This window comes from Saccharomyces mikatae (assembly GCF_947241705.1).
Source record: "Saccharomyces mikatae IFO 1815 strain IFO1815 genome assembly, chromosome: 14".
Taxonomy (NCBI): Eukaryota; Fungi; Ascomycota; class Saccharomycetes; order Saccharomycetales; family Saccharomycetaceae; genus Saccharomyces; species Saccharomyces mikatae.
This window is the reverse complement of record NC_079269.1, coordinates 306,305-322,772: the sequence shown is the minus strand read 5'-3', so window position 1 is coordinate 322,772 and position 16,468 is coordinate 306,305. Positions and strand designations below refer to the sequence as shown.

At 38.0% G+C, this 16,468-nt stretch overlaps 7 protein-coding genes across 7 annotated transcripts; 6 read left to right on the top strand and 1 right to left on the bottom strand.

Moving 5' to 3' along the window:
- Nucleotides 1-87: 87 nt before the first annotated feature.
- Nucleotides 88-1,443, top strand: BNI5 (Bni5p; the record flags this gene model as incomplete). The annotated part of the gene is made up of 1 exon (XM_056225227.1): nucleotides 88-1,443. The coding sequence occupies one exon, from the start codon at nucleotides 88-90 to the stop codon at nucleotides 1,441-1,443; it is 1,356 nt and encodes a 451-aa protein (XP_056079067.1).
- An 839-nt stretch (nucleotides 1,444-2,282) lies between these two features.
- On the top strand, nucleotides 2,283-4,235 carry SKO1 (Sko1p; the record flags this gene model as incomplete). The annotated part of the gene is made up of 1 exon (XM_056225226.1): nucleotides 2,283-4,235. The coding sequence occupies one exon, from the start codon at nucleotides 2,283-2,285 to the stop codon at nucleotides 4,233-4,235; it is 1,953 nt and encodes a 650-aa protein (XP_056079066.1).
- Nucleotides 4,236-4,812: 577 nt separating this feature from the next.
- On the top strand, nucleotides 4,813-5,592 carry FMP41 (Fmp41p; the record flags this gene model as incomplete). Its single annotated transcript, XM_056225225.1, has 1 exon — nucleotides 4,813-5,592. The coding sequence occupies one exon, from the start codon at nucleotides 4,813-4,815 to the stop codon at nucleotides 5,590-5,592; it is 780 nt and encodes a 259-aa protein (XP_056079065.1).
- Nucleotides 5,593-5,955: 363 nt separating this feature from the next.
- PSD1 (phosphatidylserine decarboxylase 1) lies at nucleotides 5,956-7,461 on the top strand (the record flags this gene model as incomplete). The annotated part of the gene is made up of 1 exon (XM_056225224.1): nucleotides 5,956-7,461. One exon carries the CDS (start codon nucleotides 5,956-5,958, stop codon nucleotides 7,459-7,461), a length of 1,506 nt encoding a protein of 501 aa, XP_056079064.1.
- Nucleotides 7,462-7,746: 285 nt separating this feature from the next.
- Nucleotides 7,747-12,993, bottom strand: APC1 (anaphase promoting complex subunit 1; the record flags this gene model as incomplete). The annotated part of the gene is made up of 1 exon (XM_056225223.1): nucleotides 7,747-12,993. The coding sequence occupies one exon, from the start codon at nucleotides 12,991-12,993 to the stop codon at nucleotides 7,747-7,749; it is 5,247 nt and encodes a 1,748-aa protein (XP_056079063.1).
- A 570-nt stretch (nucleotides 12,994-13,563) lies between these two features.
- On the top strand, nucleotides 13,564-14,652 carry MDG1 (Mdg1p; the record flags this gene model as incomplete). Its single annotated transcript, XM_056225222.1, has 1 exon — nucleotides 13,564-14,652. One exon carries the CDS (start codon nucleotides 13,564-13,566, stop codon nucleotides 14,650-14,652), a length of 1,089 nt encoding a protein of 362 aa, XP_056079062.1.
- Nucleotides 14,653-14,963: 311 nt separating this feature from the next.
- Nucleotides 14,964-16,175, top strand: NOP13 (Nop13p; the record flags this gene model as incomplete). Its single annotated transcript, XM_056225221.1, has 1 exon — nucleotides 14,964-16,175. The coding sequence occupies one exon, from the start codon at nucleotides 14,964-14,966 to the stop codon at nucleotides 16,173-16,175; it is 1,212 nt and encodes a 403-aa protein (XP_056079061.1).
- Nucleotides 16,176-16,468: the final 293 nt, after the last annotated feature.

Here is a 16,468-nt window from a genome sequence, read left to right as displayed (position 1 = left end):
GACAATAAACAAAAAGCATTGATAGTTTTGCAATCGAAATCGTTGTTGTGCTGATATTATAATAGTGTAATAAAGTGTGCAGAAACAATGGGTTTGGACCAGGACAAGATAAAGAAGAGGCTTTCTCAAATAGAGATAGACATCAACCAGATGAACCAAATGATTGATGAAAATCTACAGTTAGTTGAACCCGCAGAGGACGAAGCTGTCCAAAGTGATTCCGAGAAAGCAGGTGTGATCGACGCTCCAAAAGTGGTAGACACGACAAATACTGTTCCCTCAAACAATATTAGTGAAGCTAGTGCTAACTCTAAAGATACAGCTCAGCTTGAAGATCAGCGAACTTCAGAGGGCTATATTCCCATTGGAAATGGAATGATTGAAAGTGAGGAAACCCCATCTCAGTCACCAGATACTCGAACTGTTACAGTTGAGGAGCAGATAGATCATACGGCCATTGCTATTGGTGACTCCTACAATTCATTTGTTGCAAATTCTGCTGGAAATGAAGAGACAAAGAGCATCCACACCGAAAATACAGAAACTAATACCGCCAATGTAATTCAGGACAGATGTAGTGCTCATCTTGAAACTGTCCAAAACAATGATGACGAATGGGAAGACGAAAAATCAGAAGTGGAAGAGGAGCACATAGATAAGGAAACGGGATTGAACAGTGAGGCTAAGCCTTTCGAGCCGCTGACCCGTCAAAACGCTACTTTAACAAGACGCGATGAGGTAGACACTGAGTTAATATTAGACAAGTTTTCTTCAACCAATAGAGATCTGGATATACAACCACAAACTATATCTGTGGAGAGCCACAATGAGAATGACCACGAAAGCGACCTTTCAGCTAACCAAACACCCCAGAATGAAACCTCAGAGGATTTTTCCAGTCCTTCTGGAAGAACTACACCATTGGATTCTCAATCTAAAATTTTTATTCCCAAAAAGAATTCTAAAGATGATAACACTAAGGTAAACGACATCAATTCTGGCGGTCTCGAACAAAAGAAAACGGCATATTCGGAGACACGACGCCCAACAAACCCATTCAGAGTTATTTCAGTAAGCAACAACTCTAATTCAAGGGGAGGGAGTCGTAAATCTTCCCTAAATAAGTATGAATCTCCAGTTTCTTCCCCCGTTACATCGGCGTCCGAGTTAGGTAATGTTACAAAGCTGGAAAAAAGACACGATTATTTATCGATGAAATGCGTTAAGTTGCAAAAGGAAATTGACTACTTGAACAAGATGAATGCGCAAGGTTCTCTGTCTATGGAAGACGGAAAGAGACTGTATAGAGCTGTGGTAAAGCTTCAAGAGTATCTTGATAAGAAAACGAAGGAGAAATATGAAGTCGGCGTGTTGTTGAGTAGAAATCTGAGAAAACAAATTGATCGTGGTGAAAATGGTCAATTTTGGATCGGCACGAAGTGAATAAATTAAGTTCAGAATTGTTATAAAAATTTATAAACTTAAAACAGATATATAACACTAATATAATTATTACAACTAAAGACAATCATATCATTCCTCAGTCAAAGTTATCTATTGAGTTTTATCAATGCCCTAGATTTTTTAATTAAGTAAATAAACATAGTAACAAAGTGTACTCTGCCTAAACATAAACAAAAAAATCATAAAAACCAAGGATTGTAGACGAATTTCTAGACCGTCAATTATTTTATGATTAACATGAAACGTGATAATATCGATATATAGGAACTTTACTGCGACTTTATTGTACCTCTCTTCCTCTATTGACCTCTATACATCAAATGCTACTTAACCGCGCTAACGATAACCCTGCAAATTTCATTGCAGAGGAAAAAAGTAGAATCGAAGGGAAAAATCACGAAAATTAACTGGGCAGAATAGAATAGATTCTGTCACTCGGTAATGGTTTTCGAAGCAAACTGCACATATTTCCAATTAAAAGGACCAAGCTTGGTTACCAATACGTGAGGATAATATATCTTCCGAAAATATAATCGTTTGGTGCTACATTGCCAACACTGAAGAGTGGTCTTAGCTCAGAAAAGTTTATTACCAAAGGGGCTCCACGCAAAAGTGAATTGTGTTTTTCGAACTTGAAAAACTCTCTCACAGATTTAACGTGCTCTCTACTTATCGAACCCAATCCTTTTTACTTACCTCTATTCTTTGATAAATTCTCAAGTTAATTTGTGGTTTTCGATTTCCATTCTATTATTTCTTTTTTCTATTTATTGCATTCCATATATATCTGCCTACACTCTGGCCCCAGTCCAATCATTATGTCAAGCGAAGAACGTTCAAGACAACCAAGCACTGTTTCAACTTTTGATCTAGAGCCAAACCCTTTTGAACAAAGTTTTGCCTCTACCAAAAAGGCTTTGTCACTTCCAGGTACAGTTCCTCACCCATCTCTCCCAAAGGACCCTTCTCGAAACAATTCCATATCGGCGCTAACCCAACATTCACAACGCTCTACTAATAGCTTGAACAGTATTCCCGAAGAAAATGGGAACGGAACTGTTGTCGATAATACTAATCATAATGAGATGAAGAGAGACTCACCAAGCTTTTTGCCAGGTCAACATAGGCCCAACATAGTATCCTCACCTATACTCACGCCAGGTGGATCCAAAAGATTACCGCCTCTACTTCTCTCTCCTTCTATTTTATACCAGGCGAATTCAACTTCAAATCCCAATCCCAATTCACATTCTGCATCAACATCAAATTCAAACCCTAGTGCACCAGGCGTTTCTTCTAATTCGGGATCTTTATATCCAAGCAGCTCCTCACCATCAGGGAGTTCATTAATACGCCAATCACGAAACTGCAATTCCACCACCAATAATTCTAGTAATGGTTTTCCAACGAACGACTCTCAAATGCCTGGCTTTTTATTAAACCTATCTAAGTCTGGATTAACACCTAATGAGTCTAATATAAGAACCGGATTGACACCTGGTATTCTTACACAGTCTTACAATTACCCTGTGCTTCCTTCAATTAATAGTAATAACATTGCCAACGGTAAGAGCACAAATAAAAGTATCACTCTAAATGGAAATACTGAAAGTCATCTTCATGCTAATATGATACACCCAACTGTAAATGGCACACCACTTACACCGGGGTTAAGTTCTCTGTTAAACCTACCGTCTGCTGGAGTTTTGACTAATTCGATGTACAAACCGACGCCATCCACAAATATCACAGATATTACCATTAACAACGGCATTAATAATAGCAATCTTTCTCCAAATACTTCCACAAAAGTGGCTGTAAAAATGGACAATCCAGTAGAATTTAATGACATTGAGCAATCTGCTCATAACCACAATGAAAATGAACATATAACAACTCATACAGAGAATAATGACCAGTTTAATAATAAAACGCGAAAAAGAAGAAGAAGAATGTCCAGTACAAGTTCAACTTCTAAAGTCGCAAGAAAGAACTCCACATCAAGGAAAAACTCAACAGTTACGGCTGGGCCAGTGCCAGAGGATGATGCTGACAATAGTAAAACTTCAAGCAACGTAATCATTGACGAGACAGAAGAACAGGAGAGAAAAAGGAAAGAGTTCTTGGAAAGGAATAGAGTGGCTGCGTCTAAATTTCGGAAAAGGAAGAAAGAGTACATCAAGAAAATTGAGAGTGATCTACAGTTTTATGAATCAGAATATGACGATCTAACCAAAGCTGTCGGGAAACTGTGCGGCATAATACCTTCAAGCTCTTCAAATGCTCAATTTAATGTGAATATGTCAACTATATCGTCTTCGTCATCCGAACCATCTACATCATTGTTCTCATTACTAGAAAGTAGTATTTCAAGAAGTGACTATTCAAGCGCAATGTCTGTTTTATCAAACATGAAGAAAATAATCTATGAAACGAATTTTTACCGAAGAGGAGGCAAAAATCCGAGAGAGGATATGCAGGATCAAGAAGATCAAACCAACTTCAACAAGGACACTTCTATTGTCAAGAATGAAAATACGGGGTATCCATCTATCAATTCGAGACCGATAATTTTAGATAAAAAATACCCACATAACTCTGGACCTAATATAAGCAAAAATGGTACAACAACTAATAATGTGGGAAATACCACGCAGAGTATAATTAATTCATGCTATTCTGTTCCCAATCCATTGGTAATAAATACAAATTCTGATACCCATGATACTAATAAGCATGATATACTATCTGCCCTACCTCATAATAATTGATGAAATAGCGACAAGCTCTTGAAACATTTCCTGTTTTAAACAATTTGCTTTCTTCGTCCTGTCCGCTTTTCTCATTGCAAATATTCCACCATAAAGCTTCCTCAAAAGGAATTTCCTTTTATTCTCTCACTTTTTCTGTACTTATGTAATTTCAAGAAAATTTTCTCTCCCTAAATTATTATTTATTTCTTCTAAGTATTATTCTAATCACTTGATGGCTTCTTTTAATTGATCGACAACAAGAAAGTCTCAGTAACTTCAAATATATACAGCGTTTATCGTTTATAGCGTACGTTGTCGTAATTTTAAGAGCTTACCCATTGCACTTATAAACTGAACAGAACCGATACTAAATATATCAAGACTAATAGCCCATGCTTATTTAAAAGGACTGTACTTCTTTACTGTTTTACTTTGCTGGTAGCTTCACCATACTTTTTTTTTCTCGTTTGCCCGCTTTCAAAAGATAGTCACTGCTGTTTGACTGATAAATGAAAACGATTTCACCAGAGAACCTTTCATATTGATAAGCACTGAAAAGTTATTGATTAAAGACCCAAAATATTACCGGGACGCTATGAGTTACAATTATCTGAAAGCAGCCAGAAAAATTGTATGCATAGGGCGTAACTACGCTGCGCATATTAAAGAGTTGAATAATTCAACTCCAAAACAACCTTTTTTTTTCTTAAAGCCATCATCAAGTATAGTCACCCCAATGTCGTCGTCATTGACCAAGACTATGAGACCTGCAAATTCGAGTTATAATGGACTAAATGAGGACGGAACTAATCCAGGGCCCATATTCATTCCACGTGGTGTGAAGGTCCATCATGAAATTGAACTGGCACTGATTGTCAACAAATATTTATCCAACGTCACTGAGATGAAACCTGAAGAAGTGTATGATTCTATCAGTGGTGTTGCTCTAGCGTTAGATCTTACGGCAAGAAATGTTCAAGATGAAGCAAAAAAGAAGGGCTTACCTTGGACCATAAGCAAGGGATTTGATACCTTTATGCCAATTTCTACTATGGTCCCTCGCGAGCGTCTCTCCATCTATAGATCGAACTTGCAGAACATTTTCAGAGTCAAATGCTCTGTCAATGGAAAGTTGAGACAGGACGGTAGCACAGACCTGATGTTGCATCCATTACATAAGATCCTGCAACACATATCCACCATGATATCCCTTGAACCAGGTGATATTATTTTGACTGGTACGCCTGCAGGTGTAGGTGAGTTAAAACCTGGCGACAATGTTCATTGTGAGTTATTGCAAAACAATGATAAGCTTATCGACATGAAATTCGAATGTGAAAATCGCCCAGGGCCATATGAATTCAAGGAAACATGATACAGATTTCTTTCCTGCTCGTAGCAGGCAACACGTAGTGCGCCCCAATGATATCCTGCCGGCATGGTACATATAAGACCACTCTGTCTCTGTATACGCTATGTAATTCAGAATATCATATGCAGGGTAATATAATACCTTTTTGGTGTTTTTTCAAATCTCGAGGTCAAGGGACATCAAACGCAGGCACAAGCATGTGGAAAATTTGTTCCCTCTCCATCTTTAATATAAAGTACAAGACTTACAAAACACAAGCCTAAAGATATACATAGTGTTCTGATAGTTCTTTAGCACCTTGTCTGTCGATTACTTAAATCATTTGCATGCTTTTTTTTTTGGAGGAGAAGGAAAAATAAGCTCAAAATGTCGATAATGCCAGTTAAGAACGCCTTAGCACAAGGAAGAACGCTCCTCATGGGGAGGATTCCGGCCGTTAAATTCTCTACAAGGATGCAATTAAGAAATAAAACCGCTGTGTTATGGAATAGAAAGCTCTCCACACGTCTTTTTGTTCAACAACGACGTAATTCCGGTGAGATTGTGGACCGTGCCAAAGCTGCTGCCGCAAACAGCGGGAGAAAACAAGTCTCTATGAAGTGGGTCGTTTTAACTAGTTTTACCATAGTTCTAGGAACCATTTTGCTGGTCTCGAGGGACGATGATACAGACAAAGAGGGTACTACAGAGAGTAAGAAAGGAAGAAGGACAAGAAAGATCAAAATATTTAACAATAATTGGCTATTCTTCTGCTATTCCACTTTACCATTAAATGCAATGTCTCGACTCTGGGGCCAAGTAAATTCTCTCACGTTACCCATTTGGATTAGGCCATGGGGCTATAGGCTATATTCTTTTCTATTTGGAGTTAATTTGGACGAAATGGAAGATCCTGATTTGACACATTACGCAAATTTATCCGAATTTTTTTATCGTAACATAAAACCAGACACACGTCCAGTAGCACAAGGTGAAGATGTTATTGCTTCACCAAGTGATGGGAAAATTTTACAAGTCGGTATAATCAATTCTGAAACTGGCGAAATCGAACAAGTTAAGGGTATGACATATTCAATAAAAGAGTTTCTTGGCACTCATTCTCACCCTCTGATGTCAAAGAGTGAATCTAGTTTGGATCTGACTTCTGACGAGGAAAAACACAGAGAATTTGCCAGGGTGAATAAATTACGCATGGCAGGTTCTGAGGATACAGAACAACCTCTTCTCAACATTAAAAATGAAGGTGATCAATCCGTCCAAGAGTCGAAACCCAGTGTGTCCAAAAACATGCATCTTTTGAGTCAACTTTCTTTAAATTACTTTTCTAATGGATTTTCGTGCACAGAGCCTCATGATACAGAACTTTTTTTTGCCGTCATTTATTTAGCGCCTGGTGATTACCACCATTTTCATTCCCCAATTGACTGGGTTTGCAGGGTTCGCCGCCATTTTCCAGGTGATTTGTTTTCTGTCGCACCTTACTTCCAACGCAACTTCCCAAACCTTTTTGTTTTAAATGAAAGAGTTGCCCTATTGGGCAGTTGGAAATATGGATTTTTTAGTATGACCCCTGTCGGTGCAACAAATGTTGGTTCAATTAAGCTAAATTTTGATCAAGAGTTTGTTACAAACTCTAAAAGTGATAAACACTTAGAACCACATACCTGCTACCAGGCAGTATATGAAAATGCAAGCAAAATATTGGGTGGAATGCCTTTGGTTAAAGGCGAAGAAATGGGAGGATTTGAATTGGGTAGTACTGTTGTACTTTGTTTTGAGGCTCCGACTGAATTTCGATTCAAGGTCAACGTTGGTGATAAGGTGAAAATGGGACAGGAATTAGGCATTATTAGTAATGGAGATTTGGAATGAAAAAAAACTATATATAAGACTAGCGTCCTTTTTTGCTGTGTATAAATTATTATCCGCGTTGCTTTCTTACACGGGAGGTATACAGGATTACGTACTGTATATTTTTCAGATTAAACTTGTCTAATATAGTTAAAGATTGAAAACGTTCACCTAAAGAGTTTCTAACCACCTGGTAGTGCTCAACATGCATACATTTCTGAGACTGGATATACACAACTTAATCTATTTCTTTTCTCTTTTTTGAATCTTCTCTAAATTGCTTATTATACTCATTAGAAAAAATCCTTAATGCTTACATTGTTCAACGTGTGGTCCAAAGCTTTTGTACCAAAGTTCAAGTTGACAATCCAATACATCTCCACTGTTTTTATCCGAGCAGAGCAAACCTAAGTTATAGGATTCTGAATCTGTTAACGATGTGTCATTTTCAGCATTTAAGATTGTATCAAGTTCTACCATTGTCAAATCTTGAATACCTAAACTTTCAACAAGTTGCGAGGAAGTAATGTTCCCTTGTTTAGTTTTCGGGTTCAACTTCGAAAAATCTTTGGATTCTATTGATTTTTTCTTAAGCGCCAAGTGTATATCTTCTGTGTTCCTGAAAGAAGCTTTGTGCTCGAAAATGCTTTGGGATTTCCTTTGTATATAAATGATCGTACCGCCACTAAAAAAATCAGAAGCTGAATAGTCTTTAGTGAAGTTAATTTCTAAGGGGAAGTAACTATGCATTTCCACCCTAATGGATCTGATCTTAGAGAAGTCAGGCAGTAAACACGGAGTGGACATTTCCCTTACTACTTCCTCATTTTCAATGTCTTTCTCAACTACCAACTTAATAGGGACGTTGTTAACGGGATCGCCAGTAGAAATATCTTTTATAACAAGACAACGGGGTTCTACAGCCATGCTCCAGAAATGTTTCAACTCTTGTAAAGGATGCGGAGTTGCGTACGTGGGTAAAGCAGACATGCTTAGGAAGGCAATAGATTCTAAAGTTGAAGTATTAAGAGCGTATTGCCCAGATCCAAGGAATAGAAAACCTAGCGCGAGATTCGTGGAAATGAACTTACCGTAGTGGTCATCCATATCCTTTTTGTCTTCTAAAAATGCTGTTGGATCGCTAATTTCACTACCATTTATGGACCTATCATTATCGAGGGAAGTTGTTGTATCGTCAGTTCTCTCATCATGGTCATTATCTCCAGATCTGTTTGTACTTGAGTTTTCCTGTGACACACTTGCGTCATTATTTTTAGAAGTAGGTATTACTTGAAATAAGTCTGAATAAGGTCCAGAGACAACTTCGTGTAGATATTTCACCCTCCTTAAAACTTCCAAATCACCACTAGCACACATAACCATACTCAAAGCCACAATGATGACATTGACTAAAACATTAATAACAGAGATTGTCAACCTAAAGTCAAGATTCCGCTTTCCAGGGTATTGATAAAAAGGCAAAAACTTATCAACAAGAGAAAGAAGGACATTGCGAATTTTCAAGTTACCACTAGAAGCAAACCTGATACCCATGGCTAAAATTCTTCCCGCCATAGTATAATATATGGGAAGTAAATCTGTATTAAGTTCACTAATGTTTTTTTCTAATTCGACATCTTTCATGACAAACGACAAGTCATCACCTATACAGTCCCATAAAATCATATTGGATGCCCATTCCAGGTACATTAACAATTCAGGGCGAGTATTTATATTTGATTTTAAAATTTCCTTCAGATCAACTTTAAGGGCATTGGAAATTTCATAGTTATTCGACTTCAAAAATAGGAACATAATTGCAATCACTGCACCAATCTGTGAATTTTCAGGTATCCAATCGTTTTCTATATCGTAGGTACTGGTGATAATCTCCAAAAGTTTCGTAGTTAGCTCTTCATACATTATGTTTTGTTCAACATCACTAGAATCATAAACATCTTCAGGAAAGTAGTCCCCTAACCTTAATAAAGATGAGTCCCACTTCTTGAATGTAGTTTGACCTGCCCCCAAATTGATCAGACCTAACGATATACCGGCTGCTAATCGATATTCTTCATCAGCAACCATTTCATCATTAACATTGAGTAATGATACCAGCTGCGCAAAAATTGAATCGCTCATCCTCTTATGCCTTGAGTTAAGGTATAACATACCCATCCCTATAATACCAGCGGTTTGTAGTTTTAGATCTATATTCAAATCGCTAGATCCGCTTGGGAGAAATGCTACTAGATGTACACTAATAACTTTAATCAGTTTTGAGTCCATACTACCCTTCATACTTGAACTCATCCCTAAAAGTAATCCAATACTTATATGTGTATTTCTGGGGCTTAGGTAATTGTATATGTGCCATTCCTCTAGATTTTTTAGATGCCCACTAAGTCCAAGTCCGAGGAGAAAGCCACCGTGATAAGCATCCAATTCTTTTGGTTTATTAAACGCAATCCAACTACCTGTAATCCCCGTTGCCTTCTTTGAAATACGAAGACCAGAACTAACACCGGCATGAAATTGTCCCCACTTGACAACATCATGTCCTACATCTTCTGGAACTTTCACAGCTATCTTTGTGTCATCTGGAAACATAGAAATCAAATTGAGAGGTTGAACGATCCATTTTTGAGTGGATATTGGTTTTTCTGTTGCATATGCCACTGCGCCCCAACCAATACCATTAGTACACGTTCTCAGGGCCATAACATTAGCAAAGTATTTTTTTTGAGCTAGTATCTGGGCATATTCAGTTTTAGTAGTGAAAAATTGGGCTTGTGTCGACTTATAATAAGCCAATAATGATACAACATGAGTAAACCTCTTATCCTCTGAAAATATCAGTCCTGCGTTTAATTTGAGGGATCGACCCTCATCAATATCTTCATCGTCCTCGATGTTCGACATCCTCATAGCAGATCCATCCAGTGGAACTTGACTTGCACTTTTCACAATCTCGGATAGTATTGAATATATATTATTTGGCGTCCTACTTGAAGAGCCTATATTCTTGGTCACCGGTACCTTGTATAAAACAGAACTATCCTTTTGATCTCTTCCAACGATATCCTTGGTATCATTCCTTATACTGTTGATAATTGCACTGCACCTTTGTAAATCAGCCCTATTTAACAACTCCAGGTTTTCTCGTACTTCAGATAATTTATCCTCCAGAATTTTCAGGACATTTCTCAAAGGGACTAAAATACCTAAAGGATATGTTTGCAGCTCGTTTTTATCTATTTTCAAGCTAGAGAGAATACCCAAAATATAATCTGGTAGAAAATTCGCAGAGTGCACCAGTTCATACAAACCCAAGATTTTAAAACTTCTCGGAGTAATGCGCAATTCAACCTCTGTATCTGTTGCGGCAAGTCTTGAGAAACTAATAAACGGACATAATGATATTGAACTGTTTTCAGTTATACTATATAACGATTTGATGATTGATGGCGGTTCGTCTAATGGATGAAAGAAAGTGGAGTTTTGTTCCCCAGGGGATAACAATGGTTTTGATTCTAAATCAGCTTGAGGCACATAGTATGATTGCCATAAGTCTGGCCAGCCCATGGCGGCAGTAGCGAACCCGAGAAACTGTCCCAACAATGCGTGTTCATTGCGACACAAGACATTCAAGGAGTATTCCTCCCGTATCAGATGCAATGCAATAACAATCTTCGGCAGAACAGAGCTTGTTATTTCTGGATTCTGCTTCAACTGCTGAAATAGTTCATGCTGATATATTTCTTTATTTTCTTTAAACTCTTGACTGGAGGAACTAGGAATCGGCAAAATCAAAAGTGAAAGAACCAATGAAAACGCGTCATACTCAATTCTAAAGCGTGTAAGTACATGACTGGTCCTTGCAAGAAGTATTGAATATGCATATTGCCATAGAAATATAATTGAGATGTTAAATGTTGGAGAAGTAATATACTTGAGGGCTTCGAAACAGAGCTTAGTGAAGCTAGTTTCAGGATAGGGGAACATTTTTTGTAGAGAGGGGAAATTGTTTTGTTTAGTGAGCTCCCGCGAAACATTTTTAGAAGGCGATAATATTCTAACAAAGGGGTTGTATAGGAGAGATTCAAATTGTTTTCCATTCTGTTCCTTTGAAATCAAAATCAGACATCCATCAAGATGGGCATGTATATGTATAGCTTGTATCCTTGATGGGTCTTTAAGCTTTAAATTCTCTAGTCTAATCATGTTTTGCGGTGAGTTCCCATATACCTTGAATGGAATAGAATCAATGACATCTGGTAAAAGATCAATTAACCAGATTTTGCAAAAATGCGTAGGCTCATGAAATATTAAAAGTGCCTCCTGGCGTTCGAATTTTAATGACAAAAACTTTATAGTGTTTAGTATAGAGCTCAGACGTCGTGAAGTGAAAGTGATATCATCTGGCAGTTTCAAAGACGATACTTCTGTCAAAACAATATCCTTCGAGGAAGTTGCGGTTTGGTTTAAATATTCCTGCTGCTGCTGCTGCATTGGCTGTGATACGGGGGCTACATTAGAATGAGCCGAAGTATTTGCAGAGGTTTCGAAAAAGGAAGAAGGTGTGGCTCTATTATTCAGACCAATGGTGTTCCCCATTCTATCTAGGGTTGCTGATAGGCTTCTTCTTGAACAAGTAGAAGGTAGAGCAAAAATATCTGTTCTTACTGGAGCGTTACCCACACTGCCGCTAATGATTCTTTCGGAAGTATTGAAATCGTGAGAATTAGAAGTTGACCTACGTGTCAAAAGTGAGAACTTACGCAAATCTTTCGTAATTCCACCAGTCTTTTGGCTATTGCCAGCCGTTTCCAAGCCTGTTTTCTTCGTCGAGGAAATCGTTAACTCTCCCTTCCGTGACTGATCTGATGACAAAATTCTACTGTAATAAAATCGTAGCACCTTGGAATTCTGATCTAGGAAAACCGCTATGTACTTTTCCCTATTACTGGGGAATAACACAAGCTGAAGGTCTTGTAAGCTATCGCTTTTGTTACCTGAAGCACTGTTTATTCCACCCTTAAAGGTATTTGTGATCGAAATCAAGCCAAACGGTGTCATCGGATCCGTCATAGTGATGTACTTATGCTTTAAATCGACTTCAATGGGCTTTGAATCGTAACCACTATCCATGAAGAACACAGAAGTGTCCCTCTCCAAAATCACACCATTCGCATACCAGAACGCATTACCTATCTGGAATGGGAAACATACCGTCGTAGAATCGCCTCTTGTCAGGAGATATACATGTGCAATATCAGAAAGTACTACTACAAAGCAATCTGGTGTCTTCTCAAAATCAATGTAGCCAGCTTTGATAATTTTTTGATTATAACTGAACTGACGCAAGCACTGGTCTTCAATACACCACTTCACACTTCTTCCGTCCCTTGACAACCAGACATCTCCATATATTCCATCTGGTTTGTTTGTGATATTATCCTGTAGCTGCCATTCAGAAGTGCCATCACAATCCTTACCGGTATGTGTTTCTCTTGGTAAACAATCATTTTCAATAAATACTTCAGAAGTCATAGAAAACAACCCTCAAAGCCTAAAAGAGAAACTAGAACTACTAAAAAAACTTCAAATACCAACCAGCAATATTTTACCACAATATTTTACTGTTAATATATCAGTCAAAGTTGATAGTACCGATGCTTTTAAGGCCATTATGTATCTTTTTTACTTTTGTACAAAACGTAAATATTAACCGCAACCCTATTCTGTTTAGGGTTTATTCCGCAAAAAATAAGAAAGAAGAGTTCGAACAAAGGAAAAGATAACAAAAACAATCTAGAAAAGTAAGGGCATAAGAGAAACGTTGCAAGGCTGGCCCTTTTCGTGAATATCTGGGGCAGCAAGGCGAGCCCGATAGGAACATTTGGGGTGGGAGCCCTTGCATTGACATGGTTAAGGTTTTACATCCATCCTTCTCCCCCCTCCCACATGATTAAAAATAAAAGACGGCGAACAATCTTTACATAATACAGAAATACAGAAACAATTTCTCCATCTTCAATATTACCTAATTTTTGCTACTCTTAATTTTATTTAACTTTCATAGTGCTATAGGATTGTACCGAAAGAAAGTCTCTTAACAGAATGCAACCAAACCTACCCCAATTTACGTTCAAATGGCCCAAGGGACCCGAAACAGTTATTCTGACGGGTGGTTTCGATGAGTGGAAGGGCACTCTACCAATGGTGAAGGATCCTAACGGTGCTTTCGAAATAACGCTGCCAATAAAGTTTGATAGTGTTGGTAGCAAAGTATATTTTAAGTTTATCGTTGACGGTCAGTGGCTGCCAAATAAAGACTATAAGGTGATTGTTGATGGGGGGGTGGAAAACAACTTTATTACTGAGGACGATGTAATGCAGCAGTACGGAAATAACACTGGCATGCTGGTCCCTGAAAGTGGCGGATTGGCAGTTACAAAGAACACCACTCTAATTGAACCGGAAGCTGAGAAGCCTGCAAAATTACGAAAATTCAAGATCAAGAGAGTAATCAAGACAAACAAACAAACAGGGGAAAGGTCGATCTTTTCTCAGGAAGTAATTGAAGTGCCAGAGAGCGAAGATGAAGCTCAAAAGGTAGACAAAACCAGCAAGAATGCAGATGGCTTAAGCGGCACTACGACTATAATTGAAAACAACAGTACTGGTGTAACTGAAGAAAAGGCAGTTAAGCCGTATGAAGAAGGGCCAGCTAAACTTAACTTTGCCAAAAACGAAAAATATATTACAGATGGTTTGGGGAAGACCAAATCTTCTGAGTCGAGGCTATATGAATTGTCAGCCGAAGAACTTGAAAACGAGGAAGAGGAAGAGGACGAAGATAAGGATGCAGGCACAAATACAGAGGGCGAGGATTCGGAGCTTCAGAGTAAAAAATCATTGAGTATAGCCGCTAAAATTGAAAGCTCCCCAGAGAAATTGCCTGTAGGTTCGACTACAAGCACTGCCAAGGAGACATCTCGGAAATCAACTGGTGAAGTTATTGCTGATACCCAAACCTTCGAGCCAAAACCAAGCCCAACAACAGCTGCTACAGAAAAGGTAGAAGTTAAAAAAGCTACCACGGTTGCAAAACCTAGCCACACGAAGGGAACACCAAAGAAAGATGTTCAGAAAAGTCCTGTCAAGAAGGAAGGGTTCTTCAAGAAGTTAAGCAAGATTTTGAAGTAATAACTATCTGGGAAAAAAATACATATACGATCTATTTTCCACATTTTAACTATGTATTAATAGTATATCATGCCGTATATAAACACCACTATAATATCTCATTCTTACCGCAGACACTGCTTGCGTCTTATCCACGCTTTTGATACATTAGTTCAAAAGGTTCTGCGGGAGTCACGTGTACCGTTGAAATAGCAGAAAATTGAAATTTTTCATCCTAAAGAGAAGGAAAATTTTTGCGATGAGCATACATAGAGAGGTATTTTCTCACAGTATCTCAATCTAATCCAACAAACCCTGAAGTTCAAGATAAAATGTCAGAAACAGAAGCGTCAAAAGAAGAGGTTGTTACCATAAAGGATAACGAGGAACAAGTTAAGAAGGCTTTGCTTGATCCAACAAAAAAGAGAAAAGCTGAAGATGAAATCGAAATTGACTTGAAAAGCTCTATTCCCCTATCAAAGAAACAAAAGCGTCTCTTGAGAAGGGGGAAGATTACTCTAGAGGAGTTAAACGCAAAGTACAACATCGATCCTAAATCGATCAAAGAATACAAAGAAGATGCTGAAAAGAAAAAAACTGGTGCCTCTGAGAAAGACGACCAAGGTGATGGATCCACAACTGATGCCGTAAAAGGAGATGAATCTAGTGAGACTGCAACGAAGAAGAAGAAAGATGAAAATAAATATGGTGTTTGGATTGGTAATTTATCTTTTGAGACCACGAAAGATGACTTAGTTAGATTTTTCGTTGCTAAGACAAAAAACAATGAAGACGAAAGAAGCAGAGTTACCGAACAAGATATAACCAGACTATCCATGCCACGTGTTGCTGCCAAAAACTCTAACTCTATGAAAAACAAGGGGTTTTGCTACATGTTTTTCAAAAACGTCGAGCAATTGAAAGCAGTCCTAGAGTTATCTGAATCTCATCTAAACGGAAGAAATATGCTAATCAAAGATTCTGAAAATTACTCGGGGAGACCAGACAAAGATGATCTGGTCGCCATGTCCAAAAATCCACCTTCAAGAATTCTCTTTGTCGGTAATTTGTCGTTTGATGTTACCGATGATTTATTAAGAAAACATTTCCAACATTGTGGTGATATCATAAAAATCCGTATGGCGACATTCGAAGATAGCGGTAAATGTAAAGGGTTCGCATTTATCGACTTCAAAAATGAAGAAGGATCGACCAATGCATTGAAGGATAAAGGTTGTAGAAAAATTGCTGGAAGACCGTTGAGAATGGAATACGGTGAAGACAGAAGTAAAAGGCAGGTTCGTAAGAAGGTTGAAAATGTAACCAATGACAAATCTCCCTCATTCGATATTTCCAATAACAGAGGGTATGATCATTCAAGACAGGATAGCGGCAATAAGCCCGAATATAAGAGACCCAACAACAGCAGACGTCCACCCGTAGATTCTAATAATCGTACTAAGAGCAGTATAGCATTAGCGACCGCCCAAAGAGGTTCTGCAGCTATCGTACCATCGCAGGGAAAGAAAGTGAAATTTGACTAATCTACAAACCAGGTGTATAAGCTACCTACATAATGCGATTATTCGCTTGTACAGTATTTAATTATTCATGTTCAATCCATACAAGTTAACCAAATGTTGCTATTTTTATTTTTTTGATAATGGCTTATCAAGGCACGAGGAGTGTGCAGGAAAAAAAAAAAAGAAAGAAATGAGGTAAACAAGATCTAAAGAAACGTTTTGCAGATCACCTTTTCAAAGAAAGGCCTTTGCGCATTCATTAATTACCAAAGTTACTCACTAAAGACAAGCATCAGAACAGTATTGATCCTTTT